The sequence below is a fragment of the Calidris pugnax genome, unplaced genomic scaffold (genome assembly GCF_001431845.1).
Source record: "Calidris pugnax isolate Ruff unplaced genomic scaffold, ASM143184v1 scaffold273, whole genome shotgun sequence".
NCBI lineage: Eukaryota > Metazoa > Chordata > Aves > Charadriiformes > Scolopacidae > Calidris > Calidris pugnax.
In genome coordinates, this window is record NW_015094508.1 from 88449 (window position 1) to 108358 (window position 19910).

General features: G+C 39.5%; 1 protein-coding gene across 2 annotated transcripts in view; it reads right to left on the reverse strand.

Moving 5' to 3' along the window:
* SLC1A1 (solute carrier family 1 (neuronal/epithelial high affinity glutamate transporter, system Xag), member 1) overlaps nt 1-19910 on the reverse strand; it is a 54508-nt gene that overhangs the window by 15680 nt on the left and 18918 nt on the right. For both annotated transcript variants that reach the window (XM_014965101.1, XM_014965103.1), the window contains exons 3-5: nt 6355-6447; nt 3950-4064; nt 1107-1149 (exon numbers count right to left, since the gene is read on the reverse strand). In XM_014965101.1, coding sequence (XP_014820587.1) covers nt 1107-1149; nt 3950-4064; nt 6355-6447 — 251 coding nt within the window. The remainder of the gene's footprint in view (nt 1-1106; nt 1150-3949; nt 4065-6354; nt 6448-19910) is intronic.

Here is a 19910-nt window from a genome sequence, read left to right on the forward strand (position 1 = left end):
TGCTTCCTCCAGGGATTGAGGACATGTATTCTTTTATATGTTTTTCAAGTCTAGATTATGGCTGTTTTGTTGATACAGCAAAGCAAATATTAAGATTTGACCCAATCTGCAGAAGGTCCAGTTGATTAGAAACAGTAAACTAAGCAGTGCAATCATAAAATTGTACTACACCGATTCTGCTTATAGAAATCTGTGCTATTCTGATTATAAATTCTGTGCTATACTAATCATAATATCATGTTAAGAAAATAAAGCTTTAATTATAACTGTAATTTAATGCTGTCATAATTCTGCCAAGGATCTCTAAAAGAAACTGTCTGTCCCCTTAGTGTCAGGTGATTGTAATTAATTTAAGAGAAAAACTAGACGAAGAAGTTGTAGATACTGGAAATATATTCAGTGCTATGCACAGCAGGGCACTTAACATCATTTCCTGGGAAGGTTAACTACATTACATCAAACCTCAAATAAACGGGTAGGAAGCTGCTGGCAAGGCAAAAAAGGGAAACAGAGAGCATCACAAAAAATAGTTGAGGTATTTACAGATAAAGATGACTGAATCTGAAGTTAATCTGATATATAGAGAACAGTTTTCTATGTAATCTTGCAAATCTCACTTTTTCTGAAAGATGTCTAAAAAAGACTCTAACAATTTGCTGCCTTTTCCTTGAGATGGATCACCAGGTCTGCCAAAAGACATTAGATGTGAGACACATCTGGGTGAGGGCTGATTTGAGTAATGCAGATTTCATTAGACACCGAGGGCTTTTAAGAACAAGGAAATAGATGTTTAGAACATGGTTATTCTAATTCTGCTTGTCCCAAAAGGAAAAATCTTGTCTTATGCACTGCTTGGTTTCTGCACGCAGCTCCTCAACACTGTCTTTTTGCAATGGGTAATCAAGGACTTCATACCTGATAACAGAGTATTTATCATAGTGGAAATGAAATCAAGGTGCCTTAAAAAAAGTCTTTTTATGGGAGATTAATATATTTCTGGGCTTCTCAGAAATAAATCTTACCTGACACAGTTTTTGGAGACATAAAGGAAGATTAATTTGTAGTTAGCAACGAAAACTAGAGTAGCAAAGAATGTTCAAGCTCACCTGTTGAAAACAGGCCTGGACAAGGTTTTCTGGAAACATATTCCTGTAAAAAAAGTAGAGGTGTTTTAACATTAGAGAATATTAAGAACCAGCTGTTTATAAAAACAAAATGATAAAACCTGCTGCTTGTGTTCCTTTATCCAGAAAGCAGTGTATTTAGCACCATCAGTCCAAAGAAATTAAGGGTTCATAGCTCCCAACAATCAGTTAACTGTTTTCCTACTGCTGTATTTTCAGGCTTAATTTTCAGTATTTGACATTCCTGTGGGTAAACTACTAAACCCAGTGGGTTTTTTCCCTGCTGCATCATCTTCATCATTTGCATGAAGAATATAGGATGCACCATTTTTATAGGATTTGTCAAGGACAGGCAGAAAAATAATAATGACTCTTATAAACACTGTGCTGGAAGAATCAGGTTATTTGGTGTACTCTACTGTTGTTTTGAATTCAGAAATTAATTCTTGCTGATGGAAGAATCCCATGTGTTACTCCAGGGTCAAGAACCATTTTCACACATGGAAAAATTACGAAATGAGATCAGAATCAGTACAATCCAGTTGTGTGCCTCCTTTCCAACCAGCAATTTCAGATTCACACAACTGCAGGAAAAAGCATTAATTAGGTATTTACTGATTTCTGCACTGTCCAGTCCAGAAAATGGCAGTTTATACATTGAAGCAGAAGTCTTTATCTCCCTTCCAGATCTTCCACAAACTCCCGCCTTTATTTTTTCAAGTTTTTAAAGCAAAATTTCTTCAAAGGGAAAAGTAGTTTTTACAAGCCTAGGAATTTCCTTAATCTTTACAAGACTGTCTTGGATTTGGATCTGATGAATATGAGTAAGTAGGAAAAGTAACTATAATTGCTTTAAAAGATAATTTCGGATCTCAAACTCCTAATTGATAGTCTGACACTTGTTTACAAGGAGTTGACCTATAAACTGCAGCAAAACCCACTCTGAATTACAATTCACACAGCTTCTTACTACAGGAAGACCTTTTTTGTGCATGAAACTACATCAGCTCTGTGAATACACGTGGAAACTTTCATGTGGAAGTTACTGGTGACAGACTGCACTAGGTTTTGTAACAGTTTGCATGGTTCTCCTCATTGATTCCTGGGCAAGTGACCATGAGGAATGAGATGAGCCATCCAAGGAGCTGCCATTCTGGTGACAGACAGGCAGGAAGGGACAGAGGCTGGGAAGAGCTGCAGATTGTTGAACATGGGGCTGTGGGGTTGAGGACTGTTAACTGTCTCACGTACAAACCTCAGAGAAATCAAACTATTTTCGAAGAGGTCTACCTTGATCTGTGCTGGGGCAGAGATGCTCCAGATGAAAGCAAGCATTTGCCATTAATTACAACAGTGACTTTTTCAAGGCAGATATATACATATATATACATATATGTCTCTCTGTGTGTATATGTTTTACAAATGTCAAAGAACTATATATCTGAAGTTGCATCTGCAAATGCCAGTCACACTTCCTGAAATGCAAAATGCTGAGAAAGCCAATTTTAGATATGTGGCCGTTGATTCTCACGATAGGCCTCACATGTGAGGCCACAACTGGAATACTGTGTCCAGTTCTTGGCTCCCCAGTTCAAGAGGGACAGGGAATTACTGGAGAGAGTCCAATGTAGGGCAACCAAGATGATTAAGGGATTAGAGCACCTCCCTTATGAGGAAAGGCTTAAAGAGCTGGGGGTCTTTAGCCTCGAGAAAAGACTGAGGGGAGACCTCATCTATGTTTACAAGTTCCTAAAGGGTGGGTTGAAGGATGACGAAGCCAGACTCTTTTCAGTGGTTTCCAGAGATAGGAAGAGGGGCAATGGGCACAAGCTGGAACACAGGAAGTTCCATTCAAATATGAGGAAAAACTTATTTATGGTGACGGTGACAGAGCCCTGGAACAGGCTGCCCAGGGAGGTCATGGAGTCCCCTTCTCTGGAGATTTTCAAGACCCGCCTGGATGCAGTCCTGAGTGATGTGCTCTAGGCAATCCTCCTTTAGCAGGGGAGTTGGACTAGATGATCTCAAGAGGTCCCTTCCAACTCTGTCAAATCTGTGAATCTGTGATAGATTAAGTAGAAATTCTCCAGAGAAAACAGTGAGCAGGAATACTGGCACAGAACACAGAATAATTGCAGCTAGAGAAAAAAATAATCCACAGAAACATTTTTGAGGGAACTACTTAGCCACTATCATAAATGCAGCCCTTTTTTTGTGATTTTTTTTTCTAATTCTTTAAATGTGATAGCTCTGAAAACCTGCTCAAGTCTTCTGCAGACTTCTCTAGGCATTTCCTTCTTCTAAGCATTTAAATTATCTATTATTTTCCAGGATGCTGATGGGGAAAGACTCATTAGAAGGTTGCCGTAGATACTGGTGATGGAGCCAACTTGTTGACAGTGCAACCCTAAGAAACCTTTGCATACTGGGTCTGTTACTCTGTGTCCTGCCTTGAGGAGAGGAAACAGGTGGTTGTTTACGCTGGATGACACAGAAGCTGCCAGTCAGTAACATGCCAACCATTCAATCCTTTCTGCATATTCCCTTCATACTAGGTAAATCTTGCGGTTTGGTTTCTGTGGAGGAGGGATTTTTTGTTGTCATTGGTTTATTAACCAAAGTCTATGGTATAAAGAGGTATTTTTTTTAACAAATGGCTTTGAATACACTCCGAAATGTCTAACCTGTTGAAATACAAGTTATTTTCTCCTTACTCACCCAAACAACACTAGAAAGCATTTTTATTGTATTATGCATCAGAGCTTTATTTGTATTAGTTTGGTCTTCTGCAACAACGGTGTGGAAACTAAATATGAAAACCTCACCTGAGCAGATCCAGCATGGCATCAACAGTACTGACTTCTGGGGTACTGCCCACTCTGTCAATCTCGTTTGCTTTTTGAGGCACTCCAGGTTTGATGGTCACAACTAAGAAAATCCCTGCAGAAGGAGAACCAGAAGAAAAGCTCACAGTGCAAGCATTACTGCATACTGACTCAGTGTATCCCATCTAGGTAAATTCTTAATGGCCTAAACTTACCAAATGCTTTCCCTGGGTGCTCATGCAGGGCTGTTCAGAAAAGAGTCTACAGGTGGTGTCCTTAAATGTGTGGGTTCCCCCAGTACGGGAGCTACTTGTGGCCTTGCCACTGGACTTGGGCGCTCTAAGCTTTGATTTCACATGTATGGTACTAAATCACTGCTGCTCACCAAGAGGGTAAATTACTGCAGCTGGGCTTCAGCTGAAGTGTTCTGCAACTTTTGCATGGTGATACATATTTTGAATGTCTATTTACCTTTTCCCTTAGGCAGCTCTTCTTGTTACTAGCTTTCAGATATGAATACACGTGCATTGTCCTCTGACCCCAAAGTACAACAGGATGTTTTGGTAAAGTTAGCAATAAAGTTATGTAAGAGAAGGTCTTCAGAAACAGACTGAAATAAAAAAAAAATGGGCAAAAAATACTAACTCTGATCTCTGGCCTTTTGAATACTGAAACAAATGACCAATTTTCCATTTACTTTAGTGACGTCATTTTAGGCACTTTTACTATTCTATGAGATATTAGGCATTTCCCAATGTGTGTTTTTAAATTATTTTTTTCTCCCTCAAATTCAAACAAAGCTAAAGCAAATGAAACTACTAGATCTCAGTGTAGGGAGAAAAAGGCATTTAGATGACACTGCAACCATCCAGGAACAGGGTCTTCTACTGACAGGTGTAAATAAAAGCAGAACTGAATTTGTATAACTCTACACAATGAAACCAGTAACATCATAGTATCACAGAATAACTTAGAATAGCAGGGTCCTCTGGAGATTGTCTGGTTTAACCCCTCTCTCAGGGTAGAGATAATTTCAAAGTTAAGATACATACTGACGTTAGCCTTCATTAAATTTCCTCGCTATGCATTCAAAGAAAATTCCCAGAGAGATGAGGTAGCCTAGATGGTCTAACCACTGTGATATATTACTCTCAGTGATACAACCTCTAGAAATTAATCTGGCCTTAGAAGTCTGTGTTTCCTCTCCTATGAAGACAGGCTGAGAGAGTTGGGGTTGTTCAGCCTGGAGAAGAGAAGGCTCCAGGGAGATCTTATAGCGGCCTTCCAGTACCTGAAGGGGGCTACAGGAGAGACGGGGAGGGACTCCTTATCAAGGAGTGTAGCAATAAGAGAAGGGGCAATAATAATGGTTTTAAACTGAAAGAGGGTAGATCTAAATTAGATATTAGGAAGAAATTCTTTGGTGTGAGGGTGGTGAAACACTGGAAGAGGTTGCCCAGAGAAGCTGTGGCTGCCTCATCCCTGGAGGTGTTCAAGGCCAGGCTGGATGGGGCTTTGAGCAACCTGCTCTAGTGGGAGGTGTCCCTGCCCATGGCAGGGGGGTTGGAACTCGATGATCTTTAACGTCCCTTCCAACACGAACCATTCTATGAGTCTATGTGATTCTTTTTCTATTGTTAAATACTGCTTGGCTTTACAAGTAGGCAACATATGACCTACATTTTGTCCTTCAAATAAAGATATATTTCTTTTTAGTGGGTGATATCTAGGCATAGTATTCACTCAGGCTCAACAAAATCAAAAGATAAGCCACAAACAACATGACCTCTGATATAGTAGGGTTTAATTTTATTTCTTATTTAAGAAGGCAGGCTGAAGATGTTTCTTTAAGCAAATAAGGAAGATTTCGTAGTTGCTTGTAGAAAATTAACCTTCTGCAAGAGTAGATGTGGACCTCAGACAAGCAGGAGTGGAGCCTGGCAGTGACAGAGGGGACTAAACCCTTGGAGGAAGGAAATGAGATGATAATGAAATAAATATTTTCAGTTATTCTTCCAGGTGAGACACATACATTCTTACATCTCACAATTAGCATCAATCTATCAATTTTCTCTTGAGGAAATTCACTTCGTAGTTAAGCCTGTCCTTTGATGTCCTTTCAGTTTTCCCACTGCTGGTCACCGTTTACCTAAGCAGACAACTCCTAATCTTCCCTGAGCTGAAATGAATGGCAAAATTGCCTGTGGCTTCTTATTGGATATGAATACAGCCCTGCTGTGAACAGCGGGACTAACTTCTCCCTGTATCTGGCTACGAGTTTGCCAAGATGTTTGGTATGATTCTCTTCCCGCCATCCTGTTTTGGGAAATTAGTAATGTCACAGTGCTGTATGCTTGTAATTAGGTGATGCTGAAGATTTTAAAAGTTACAGTATCACAGAGTACCTAGCATGACGGCAATGACTGTAGTGCAGAAATAATATACAACAGCTCGCAAACCAATCTTCCCAGAAACGCTGGAATCCAAAGCAGCAACACCTGCAAAAACAACCACAAAATAAAAATGCCAAAAATCAGTCCTAGAAGAAACATTTTATTTTTGTAGAGACAATTACCTATTGTTTTTTATTTCTATGCAGGAAGCTTTTCCTTTTTTCAAGATATTTCAAAATACTTAATTGCCAGCTGCAAATATGCGTAGCAGACCAGCATACTTGCTTCTGCTTCTTTGCACAAACCTGGTTTCCCTAGATTTTTCTAGGAATAAGAGAACTGAGCTGTTCTGATTCCCTGATGTTGGTGATTAATGAGACTTCTTTGGTTTATGAAAGTATGTTACAACTTATTTCCATATTCACTTAAATTATAGCTTCGCTTTCTTCACATCTGTGACATTTTGGCTGTAAAACTAAAAGGCATGGGAAGGGAGCTGCTGAGGGCTGTTACCCCAGGTTGTTCAAAGGCACAGACAGACAAGGCTCATTCCTGGTGGGGTCACCTTCATTAACAGGTTTATGTTGGTTTTTTTTGACTGAAGCTTTTCTACAGTCTGACACCCCTGTGCCTGTATCTGTCATTGACATGAATTGAGGGCAGTTTTTGTTAATGAAGGTGGGAAAAGTGCTGAGGCAGGTGTTATACTGAGGTCAACTTAACTCCTAGCAAGAATATTATATCAAACGGCTCATGAAGTTTTTTTTAATTGTTTAAAAGATTTACTGTTATATCTGTACACATACAATTCAGTAACCAGGGTAAAATGAGCATAGTGGCTGTAAAACTTGACTGTCTATAACCCTGCTAGTTAATAATTCACTGCTATCTCTTTATTATACATTTGTGATCCATTTATATTTTTAAGTTTATTGAGTCAGATTATCAAAGACTGGCTAGATTCCCTTGTATAGCAAAGCAAAAATACCACGAGGGTATTCAACCACAGAGAAGCATGATTTTGTAGGAAAAAAACCCAGAAGTTTCAAAAATTAGGAAGAAAAATCAAAAGATCTGTCTCACACAAATGTAACTTATTGATCTTTGAGCTCAAAAAGGATCTTAGCAAGCATAATTTAACCATGTGTTGATGTCTCTTTCTGAAGGCATATTAACAGCAGTAACAACTTTTGCCTAGATCATTCATATAATACCTTACTTGTTCTGTTAATTGTTATTCAAAATGCAAACAGTACTGGGAGGGGAGAATGAAGGTTATTTTATTTCATCATCTATTTGATTATTTTGGGGTCTTCCATGGGACAGCACATCATTGCACTCACTATAGAAGAACTATATACCTGCAGAAATCATGATTTAAAGACTATCTTGCTTGTACAGCAATTAATGATAATAAAAGAACTATTCATACGGCAAGGGAACACAGATCATTTCACAGAAAAAATGCCATAGCTATTACAGGAGGCTGTCAGTACTAAGGATATTGTTTGAGGAACAAACAATGGAATGGACGCAGAACCTAGGCCATCATTTTTAATTCTCACCTTGGGAACTGGGAAAAATCAGGTAGAAAGGAGGACTTTGCATTGTTGTGGGCTCAGCTATGGAAATTGTGGCAGTAAGAATTCTAGAGAATGGATAGTACTAAATAATGGGTGCCATGGACAACAGAAGAGCTGGTTTCAAATGTTGAAACTTTATATCATATTTTTAAAAGAAAACAAACTGGAATTGCCTAAGTTCCATATCTTTTAATTAGAAATCATGGAATTTTATTCTAAACCCTATTGTAGCAACCATCAGTAGTGGTTAGATAGACAGTGGAGGTTAGATAATAATCTTTTCATGGGATGGAGTGCTTCACAAAGCTTGCCTTAAGATTTTTTTGCCTGAGAGCCTGCTGAATCAGCCAAGAGCCTAATAATCATGCAAGATTATTTCCCTGGAGTACTCAGTTATAAAGGTTCTACAATTAGTATGAAATGAAGTTCCTGTGACATTCGTTCTGCTGGCTCCAACCAAAATCTCTTTGCAAACTGTTGTGTTCACTGGAGTTACAGAGGTATAATTAAGGGCAAACTTTACCCCTGTATTTTTAAACTGGCTAATGATCTTGTTAGTGAGTGAGCTGTGCTAGAATCCAGCTTGTGCTTCCACTGTCACGTTGGTGCTGCTTTGCTAGTAGCTATAAAAAACTCAAATCAATCAGGCCAGACATGAGTGAAAAAGTACGAGTAAGCTCTGAGGATGACAGGTGTGGGGTTTTTGTTTTTCTTTTAAACTGATGTACCCTGAAACAAAACTGCATTCAGGATTACGCCTCCATTTAGAGAATGAAGCAGCATTCGCTACAAATGCCACAGACAAAAGTTTGCACTGGGTGCTTTATCCTGCTATGCTGCTTTTTTTCGACAGTTACACATAGGAAAATACTATATATAAAAAAATAGATTTCTCTTCAGATATATCCTACTTTCACTAGTGACCAATGGATAATATATTACAGTTGATAGCTACTGGCCTTCTCAAGCCAATTGAATATAAAATTTCCTTTGAAATAACATCATGGCTTTATAATTTCTTTGGACATAAATGAAAAAGTTAATGGAAGATGTATTAAACAAAGCATACAGCTAATGCTGATCTCAGTTCATAGGAAAACTATTTCTCAGACTAAGACAGCACACATGCTGCTCAAAATGGAAACCCTGCCGTGTTGTAAATGAAGATAAGATCACAAAAGCAGTGTAATAAAGCTTGGGTATCTACTGTGGATTACCACTAAACTTCTGTAGCTATTTTATTTGCTCTTTCCCTCCCACAGCCTATCCCCAAGTTTTAAATTGTTTAAACAGGTTTGAGCAGATACTCTTTAAATGTAGTCTACTGTACAGAATTTATACAGGCATCATGGATTATCCTCCATCCCTGGGCATTTCAACTGAAGTATTTCAGATTAGTTTCTTAAATTTTCCTACAAGAGATTCAGCTACAGCCACTGAAGCACAGAATGTAATTCTGTGGCTGTGATGCACAAGACTTAAGGGAGATGACCACCAAAGATGCCAACTGGCGTTAAAATCTGTTAATCTATCTACCTCTCTGCAGAACAGAGTTAAGGTTTTACCATCTGAAGCCAAATTTAGGAACCAATTGCCTAGTATTCTGCAGTTCAGCTTCCATGTTTTCTATGTTACGGTCTCAAAGTCGAAGCTCTTTGTACTGTTTTTCTCCTTTTGCATAATTTTCTCTAATTTGCAACACATGCACTTGTAAAAGAATAAAAACGGGACCAGTCAGTGAAATGAAGTCTCTCACATCTTCTGTTTCTAGTCCAAGAAACTCAAAACCCTACCAAAATGAAATGCTGTACTGCATATGCACCTTTTTTAATTTATTTTTTTTTTCAGGAAAGGATGGGAGGATAAATATTAAGACTGATGTTAATAATTTTGTTTGACAAAGTATTAGAAGGCATCAAAGCACAACAGGGATGAGGACAGTACAGGACCCTCAACAGAACAGAAAAGGCCCATACTTTTGGGTAAGATACGTAAACATCTCATTTTAAATGCTGGGGGAAAACAGAAAACTCTAATCCAGTTGTTCCTCACATTGCTATAACTTTTTTTATTCTGTATATGGTCTTTTTTTACTTGAATCTTTTGGTTAGTATTCCCAGGAAGCCTGCCAATTTAATTTTCTTTTATTTTTATAGCTGTTATTTTTGCTCTATTACTAGAGGATTCCCAGGACTTTCCTTTTCAAAAAATAACCAGAAAGGAAGATAATATTGTGAAACTTATTAAAAATCAGAAGTGGCAAAACGGACTGATAACAACCGACCAGTTTAATCCTGTGTTGTGCTCAACTACTCTTTTCACATGTGGAATACATTGTGTTGCCAAAGTTAGAGAAAGACATAGCTTCTACAACTATTACTTTAGAACCTGTGTCTACCTGATTAAGTGCATCAAACTTAGAGTCATTTTAAGAGTGAATGACAGCACCATTAGTCATCTGCAACTTTTGAAGTTTCTCTGAAATTTCTTTCAAAATCTTGTTTTGTTGTATATATTTAAGCTGCTTCCCTGAGATGCTGCTGTATAAAGCTACTCTATCTGATTTAAACAAAACTAAGCCTAAATACAAAACATGGTGTTCCAGAATTTTTTACCAGTAGCCACTGATGGAAGCATGAATCATTCCTTCAGTTTTTCACAGACTTAAAAAAAAAACCAAAAAACTTCAGTATAACACAAGGTTACAACTTCACTAAAGACCAATATTTACTTCTCTCATTTCTGTCTGATAAGAGTAACATTTTCTTTCCATTTTGGTGTCACAGGGGAACAAAGAATGTTCTTAAACAAGGCTATAATTTTGAAACTGCTGGAAACGCTACAGTGAAGTAATGAAAAATCATTGAAATGTATGTTTCAATGGTACTGAAGCTGTTGAAGCTTGATGCAAACCCAGGAATTTGATTTTCTAGACTTTTTGTGATGAACATTTGCCTCTTTGACTTTCTGCTTAGAAAGGTTGTTCTGGAACATTCTGAACACAAACCTGTCTTCAGGTTTTCTTTCTTTGTCCTCTCTTCTGCCGCTAATGACAACTCCACCCACATCTAATACAGGAGTGTCTCTGCTCAACTGCCAACAGAGTCAACCTCTTTTCACTGCTTCCATGTTGGTCTACACCTTTCTTATTGTTTCCTAGTAAATACAATAAGATTCTCAATGATTTCCATACTCCCCTTTTAGTTTTCAAAAACAAGAATATAATAACGCATAACATTTCAGGTAAAAGAAAACAAGTAGCTACTAAAAAACAGTCTGCAGGTAGCGGAGTCGGGTAAACCAAACTCCTAGTCATTAACACTCCCAAATGCCACCTGAAATTTGAAATACGCACAGGTTTTTGTTGAGTAAAAATCCAGCTGAGATCTTTCAAACCCCGCACTAATGCGGTTCCACTAGAACTGCTGTGGAGAAGTGTAATTATGTGTCTCTGCATCAGATAAAGCGCTGTGGACTTTGTAACAAAGCCTAGAGCAGCCTGGCTTCACATTCCTGATGTCTGAGGTATTTATTCGGACAACAGAGAATTCCTATTCTTTTCCTCCCCTGACACAGAAGCAGCAGAAAGTGTCACCAACTCACTACATTGCCATGTAGTAATGTCAAACTAGTTGTAAGGAAGTGTCATTCATCAGGCCCCTAACTAGATCATGGCTGTGCTGTCTTTTAAGCCTTGCTGAGGCCAAGAGCTGAGCAGGAGGGAGAGCTATCGAACCTGCACAGAAGTCATAGAAATATCCGAAATCACAGCAGTTAATATAACCTGAAAGATAAAGAACCCAGTTGTTCCAGTTTATAGCAATATCAAGTTACTAGATTAGACTGAAACCTCTGCAACGTGAAATTATTCTGCATCTGGATACCATAAAGTTTATTTATTGTTCTCTGAAGCTGGCCATTAACACAGACTTAAGAGGTAATGGCAGTTCCTAAGGAGCAACCTATAAAGTCAGGCAAACAAAGTACATGTTAATATTAATCTTTTCATTTTACTTAATGGAGCACAGGAGAAGGAATCACAGTGCATTACTAAAACTTTCAAAGATGTTGAAAGGTTACTACCCCATTAGCTCCTCCTCCAATCTTGTTTCTGCCTGTGGGAATGACCTACCTTTCTCACATAAAATAGGAATTTAACACTCGTATCAACATTTGGGAACCACATAACAAAATCCACTACAGAACTACATTTTTATACAGGGTGGAGTGGATAGCCAACTGACCAACTAGAGTTGCTATCATCATCAGAAAAATTACGGATGCTTGAGAGATCTACTGTCTGGGGTAACTTGCTCTGTACCACAGTACCAAAATGGGTCAAAAACTGAAACAGGGTAATCCATGAATAATAAATCTTTTCTTCTCTCAGAGAAGTGTACAGTTGGGATAAATATGTTAAACTGAGACAAGCAAATCAGTGCCCAACATGATTAGAAGTCAAACAAAGAAAATGCTCTCTGTACAAGAAGACATAGCACTGTGTTGTGTGGTTTGTATCTGAGTTTACTTTGGAGGCCATTACAAATGCACGTGTCCAGTGGCTTTGGTACAAGGTATAACACTGTAGTTCTAGAGTTGTTCACTGTGCTTCATTAATCTGGTGGTCCTGTGAGGTCTGGGAGTGAAAAAGGTTGCACTAAGGACTGGAAATAATCACAGGGCTCTTCTGACTTCCAGTGATTATCATCCTACTGGTTCCCTAGGGGATAACACCTACATCCTTAGAGCTGTCACAGTGTTCTACAGAGGTGTACCAACTGAGCACAAAGGTTTATGCTCGCAGGTGTTCTTTTTCAATACATATGAGAGACTACATCTACAATTTAGTGCTGTGATTGACTCTGTTCAGCAGCAACAATCATACCTAGACACCTTGGCACTTTTTTTTTTTGCTGCTCTACAAATCTCATTGTCATCATCAAGCACATCTCCTGCAGTACTACTTAGCTGTTCTCAAAATTTCTGAAGATTAGCAGAAGCTGATGGGATCCCTTTCTTTCACCATGTCACTTCACCTGCATAACAAATTATCATTAAGACTAATCAGGAAAAGGCTGGGCTACTTACCTGCCTTTGCCAATGCTGCTACACTTGATGACCAAGACATGAGTTTTCTCTGTACAAAGATTGATGCCGCTTAGATCGATCTGCTCGGAGCAGGCAGCTCCTAGCACTGGTGACAGGCTCTTCTCCTTAGGTGTGACTCAGAGCCAGAGGAAATAGTCTGGCTCAAGGGCATCCTGCGCCCACACAACCACCAGCCATGTCATAGCTTTCTCAATGAGTTCTAGGAGCTAATCACATTTCTGAGGAGAAACGACTGAAGTATGGCACACTTCAACGGTACACTATTTTCTCAGAGTTCTGATACTTAGTTCACTCTTGAAACAAAAATACAGCAACACCAGTTCCTGAAGAGTAGAATGCTATGGCTTTTACACCTTCTTTTATCTATAACAAGATGTTGATTCAAGGCCAAAACGCAGTTCTAAAACTGCTCCAAACTGCCATCAGCCTTATTGCTTTAACTGAGGAATTTCTACAGATGCTAGAGGCATCACTAAAGAATTCTTAGCTTCTCCCAAGCATACATGTTTTAATCCTTTCCTTCCATCTTGGCTCTTCTGGTTGCAATGTGCAGTCACTAGATTATAGAAGTGATATGACGGACATCCAGGATATTCTATCTGCAAATAGGACAAGGGGTAATGGCTTTAAACTAAAAGAGTGGAGATTCAGACTACATATAAAGAATAAATTTTTTACTATGAGAGTGGTGAAACACTGGACCAAGTTTCCCAGAGAGGTGGTAGATGCCCCATCCCTGGAAGCATTCAAGGTCAGGTTGAACAGGGCTCTGAGCATTCTGATCTGGTTGAAGATGTCCCTGTTCATTGCAGGGGAGGTTGGACTAGATGACCTTGAAAGTCCCTTCCAACCCAAACTCTTCTATGATTCTCTGATAGTCAGGTTTACATAAACATTTTTTACAGAATGTTGCAACAGACATATGAAAACAAAAAAGCATAGGAGAATCTTAAAATGCACACAGAGAATTTCAGCAAGCAATCTTTCTAAGAGGACCACGGCATTTTATATAAAAATACTAGTGTTGTTTTATTGCCAGGGGTGCACTATGTTATGTGTTGTTGCAAAAATATAAGATTTACTCTTTGAAAAATACTATGGGGACAAAAAAAAGGAATGAAGCAGTGCAGACACAGTGCCCCTGATAAATGGGTAGCTGTCTGAAATGCATGAAGTTACTTGGCTTTAAAAGATGGAGCTGGGAGTGTTTCTAATTTAAGACATGAGCAGTATCAAAATTTCAACTGCACCTGACCATGGTATGACCTCTCCGTTCTAATTTGTTTTTTTGGAATGTCATTTACCTCTTACTAACCATTCTCATTTCATCCTCCAATCACCCCAGAGCAGTTGGTCAAGTCCCAACAGCAATGTTTCTTAGAGGCAAGTGACCATTCTGTCACTTACAAAAAGTATGTTGCCATAGTTTTTTTCCTACTTGCAATGGGAAACACTGCTAATATTAAAACAGTATTTGGCCTTTATCTTCAGAACTGACACATGATTTTTGCTTCAGGAACTGAATACCAAATTCTAGCTCCAGTGTTTACTTGTGTAGCAACCTTATCACTTATTTTCTTATTCCTCTATGTGTCTAAAAGAATTCAAATTTGCATTCTTGTTCCATGGGCTACTGCCAGCTCTAATCAGCTACTGCCAGAAAAGGAAGGAATCTCACACATACAAGATTAGATTTAATCCTATTTCCCTGTAAATTTTGTTATTGTTTGACAGTTGGGTGATGGAAACACGGGAAAGTTTCCTTTTCACAACAGAATCAAAGAATCACAGAATGGCAGGGGCTGGAAGGGACCTTTGGAAATCATATAGTCCAACCCCCCTGCCAAAGCAGGTTTACCTACAGCAGGCTGGACAGGAACACATCCAGGCAGGTTTTGAATAACTCCAGAGAAGGAGGCTCCACAACCTCTCTGGGCAGGGAAATGTATTCTCTGCTGAATTCGGCACAGTTCATAAACATGAAGTCGGGTTTGGAGAGATCTTTGTGCTCAAAATGCCTGGCATCGCCTATGCAGTTTTCCTTGTAACTTACCAGTCCACAGCAATTCTTCCTAAAACAAGGATACAGGTTAGAGTCATGCTCCTTGAGACTCACAAAGGGTATGAATAGACTAAATATTAAATTCTCCAACTAATCTGAACTTTTTCACCCATCTCTTGGTGATGTGGCTATATCCATTTTGGACATCTGTTTCTGCAAGGCAAGTCCACCACTACCTCTTCAATTCCTGTGTGAAAAATGCTCTTCTCAGGTCTCCTGAAAAAGGAAGAGTATCCAAGCAAACAGTCCTCTGTCCTTTTGTCCTTAGCCCAGTATTTCATTTTGTCATTGGCCTATGCTCACCTTTCGAAGGGAAAACCATACTGTATACACTCCAGACAATAAGAGCTGCAGGGATAATGACTGTAACACTGGTGAAATCACAGCTTACACTTTATAGAAGCTGTCTTTGACTCATCTGTGATTTTTCCCTCTTCCATTCCAGAATCTGAGCCTTTTCTCTCCTGTTCTGCCCTTTTAGTTGGAATGATCTTGCAATACAAGTTTACCCTGACTGTGATTAATCTCTTGAAAGCTCACTTTCCTCATACTGTCCCTGAAATCTAAGTTCACAAGTAAGGTTCAACAGGAATTCCTGTTGTTTCCTTCCAAGGGCTGATCAGTGAATTCTTTCTTCTTTTTCCCTTTGCTCTGTGGAATTCTGTAGGGAATGCAATACTGCATACCTTGCATATGAACAAGACTGTCAGGACCAAACAAGTAATTCACTACTGTCTACTAATACCACCCACATTCAGGACTTCACTCAGCATGACTATATGTATGACTTCACCATTCAGCTGAGACACAGGACTCAGATGCTATCTGTCATTACCTGTAGATCATTCTCAAGCATCTTTCACTTGGAATCATAGAATCATTGAATCATCTAGGTTGGAAGGGACCGTAAGGATCATCTAGTCCAACCATCAACTTAACTCTGATAAGCATCTCATATAATTTTATTTTTCTCTCCTCTTTACTGTGTCATGGGGCTCTGAATTATCTTTTCTATCTAGTCTTCCACTAGATACCTGAATGACATATATAGCTAAATCTCATTAGGATAGTTCTGAGTCAGATGTTGGCTGAGAAGATCAGGTAATGAAGAAGCAATGCCAAATGGAAGCTGCAAAGACACTGTGAAGATGCAGTCTCTCAAATGAGATTTTTGGTGACCCACCAACTCTGTCTTTAGTTTTTGTTATTAGAATTCTTCTATTCCTATTCTGATTTTTAATATTTTTTTAAAAGCAAATTAAAGCATGGAATGCAATAATAGTTATAAAGAATATTCCAAATACCATAAGAGGATGTCCTGGATTATTTAGGATGGGGTTGAAAAAGCAGCTGTTACAAACTTTCCTAAATACCAGAGAGAAAGGTAGGAATAAGTGAGAGATTAATAGCTTATGGCAACGAAACGGATGAAATCATTATAAAATGGAAGAAAGTTCAGATAAGATATAAAGAAAATAAATTTCTGATCCTGAATATCAGTTTGCTAAGGGTTTGTTGTGCTGCCCTATAGGTAGTTGGCACAATCAGCATTGCAGCATTGTATTATGATCTTTCCTTAGAGAGTTTATTGGACTACAAGCAAAGAAAGAATGTATTTAGTACCGCCTTCCATTCCTCTTATTTGCAAACAGTATCACTTGTAGGAAAATTTTAATTTTCCTCTAGAAAGCTCTTAGAGGTTATATAATCTCAAGTTAATGTTTTTTCAGGAGATACGATGTTCCTTGGGTGGAATATAATAAGAGCTTATAAGGAGTGAAGATGACACATCAATCTGCCAAGATGGACAGGCTAGCAAGATTCACAACAGGTATCAGATTCAGTTCATGGAGGTAGCAGAAATATAGTCTCTGCACTGCTGCAGGTGAAATATGTATGGAGTGAGTGCAGAAAACCTGGAGTACTGAAAGTCCTTGATTTACCTCAAAATTGTTGGTGGTAAAACTTGTAGGTGACAAGTTTTTGCTGCCAGACTCTTAAAAAGAAAACATGACATTACATTTTTTTAATTGATCATGGTGTCCACACACAGGTAAATGGAATAAAAAAGTGAATGCAATCTTTATATATTGCAGAATTGTTGTTTACATCCTGAGGTCCAGAACAGATGAGCAGAAGACACTGACTCACTTCAGACCCATCCACAGTGGTGCCACCAGCAGCCCCTAGTGATATGGCTGGGACAGGAGGCAGGGACTTCCAATGCTGCAGAATGGCTGTTGTGGTGAGGCTTTGCCCTTGAGAGCTGCTGGTAATCATGCTCCATGAACCAGAGGTGCACTTCAAATTTTTATTACTATAATTTAAAACCTTAAATAATGTAGGGGCTGTCTCAGTTGCATAAGGTCAACTGATATTGATGGGAAAGGAGTGGTTGACTGTGACAGAAGTAATCTGAAGAGAACGGGCACAAAGCCTTGTCCCCATGACTCTGCAGTCCTCCCCGCCTCAATGACTGCACATCGACAGCGGGGACAGGACCTCCATCATCCCTCAGTACATCTGATGGCAAAACTCATTAATAGTAGTGTACCATTTTCTGTCCCTTGCACAATGCACATGATACAAAGGGACAAGGTGAGTTTCCTGCCTGAGCCCAGGTAACTAGTTTACTAGTACTATACAATGGACCTGCATTCTCAGAGGTTCTTGTAACTTCAGAAACATAGAAAAGCAAAAGAAGAACACACAGATATCCCAAGAGACAAGACAATCTCCGAGTATGTTAAGTTAGATCATGGACTCCCTAAGGTGCGGAAGCTAGTGTATCTGCTGGTGGTGCACAGGGCCTGTTAAGGATGCTTCAGTCAGAGACCATCTCTCAATAGCTGCGCTTCTTGGACTCATAGAAATGGAAACTGCTGATGCAGGTACCACCCCAGGAATGGTAATACCAAATGAAAATTGATTTGGAAGCCCTGCACTTGACCTTTTCTCATTGCATTCTAGCTCTTTTGTCTCTGATTTTGTACATTTTGTATCCATTTACCAAACTTGGTGGCACTGTGATAAAGCAAACTAGTAACTTCCCAAACATAGATCCAAGGTAGGAAATTTGACTTTTTAATTTTGAACATTGGAAAAGAATAAATCATAGAATCATAGAATCGTCTAGGTTGGAAGGGACCTTAAAGATCATCTAGTCCAACCATCAACCTAACTCTGACAAAAAGATAAATAAGAAATAAGAAATAAAAAATAACTAAAACATATTCCTGAGGACTATGTCTATCTGTCTTTTGAACACCTCCAGGGACGGTGCCTCAACCACGTCCCTGGGCAGCCCATTCCAATGCTGGATAACCCTTTCAGTGAAGAAATGTTTCCTAATATCCAATCTAAACCTCCCCTGGTGCAACTTGAGGCCATTTCCCCTTGTCCTATCTCCTGTGACTTGGGAGATGAGACCGACCCCCGCTTTTCTACACTCCCACTTCAGGTAGTTATAGAGTGTGATAAGGTCTCCCCTCAGCCTCCTTTTCTCCAGACTGAACAACCCCAGCTCCCGCAGCCTCTCCTCACAAGTCTTATTCTCCAGACTCCTCACCAGCTTCGTTGCTCTTCTCTGGACCTGCTCCAGCACCTCAATGTCTTTTTTGTGGTAAGGAGCCCCAAACTGGACACAGTACTCGAGGTGAGGCCTCACCAGTGCCGAGTACAGGGGGACAATCACCTCTCAGGCCCTACTCACCACACTGTTCCTGATACAGGCCAGGATGCTGTTGGCCCTCTTGGCCACCTGGGCACACTGCTGGCTCACGTTCAGCCGACAGTCGACCAGCACCCCCAGGTCCTTTTCTGCCCGGCAGCTCTCCAGCCACTCTGCCCCCAGCCTGTAGCGCTGCAGGGGGTTGGTGTGACCCAAGTGCAGGACCCACCACTTGGCCTTATTGAAACTCATCCTGTTGGTCTCAGCCCATTTATCTAGCCTGTCTAGATCCCTCTGCAAAGGTATGCAAGATACCCGTCATTCAACTACAATTCACATCCTCTTTCTACAGGGAAAGCAGTGGTCTCTGCAAATGGGAAAACTCATATAGCCCAGGTACTTCACTGGGACATTTTTCTCTCTCATAGAGTTGTAACAGGTCACTGTCAACTAGAATAAGCCAGATTTGTTGTGCATTATCTTTGTACTATGAGCAAGAAGTGCAAATCAAAGAGTGTGCAGTTGGTACCAGGAAAGGTGGAACTGACAGGATGCTTCAGACAGAACTGCAGTGGTAATCAAAGCAGGCCTGCAAATAAAGGAATAGTTTATTTCTATAGTCATGGAAACCCAGTAACTGGAGCATTGTCAGATCCACAGCAAGGCACATATTGTGTTTATAGCTCATATACAACCGTCCCCAGAAAGGTAATTGATACTGTCTTTATTTTTACTGTTCCTGAGGTATGCTGTGTGTAACCTAAAAATACCTCATCAATTGCTTTAAGGAATTTTGGTATTCCCCATAGCTGACCCTGCACAAATTCACAAGCCAGGAAACTGCTGTACATCTGTTCTAGCCTTTTTGGAGCTGCCTGTGAAGATCAGAAGTGTCAGAAACATAAGGAAAAGCTTTACTAATGTTTTGTCGTGGAAAAAAGATAAGAAATGAGGGAGACATTATTGCAGAACTTAAAACAGATGTTAAATAGCTGATAAAATCATGAGAACTGAGAAATGGACCTGCTGAGTTATGTGTGACACCTTTTAACCCAAAACATGATGCAGAAAACAGAATGGACATGATCGCTACAGAGCTAAGATGCCTGGCTTTTATGGTTAACCCTGGAAACATCATCAAAGA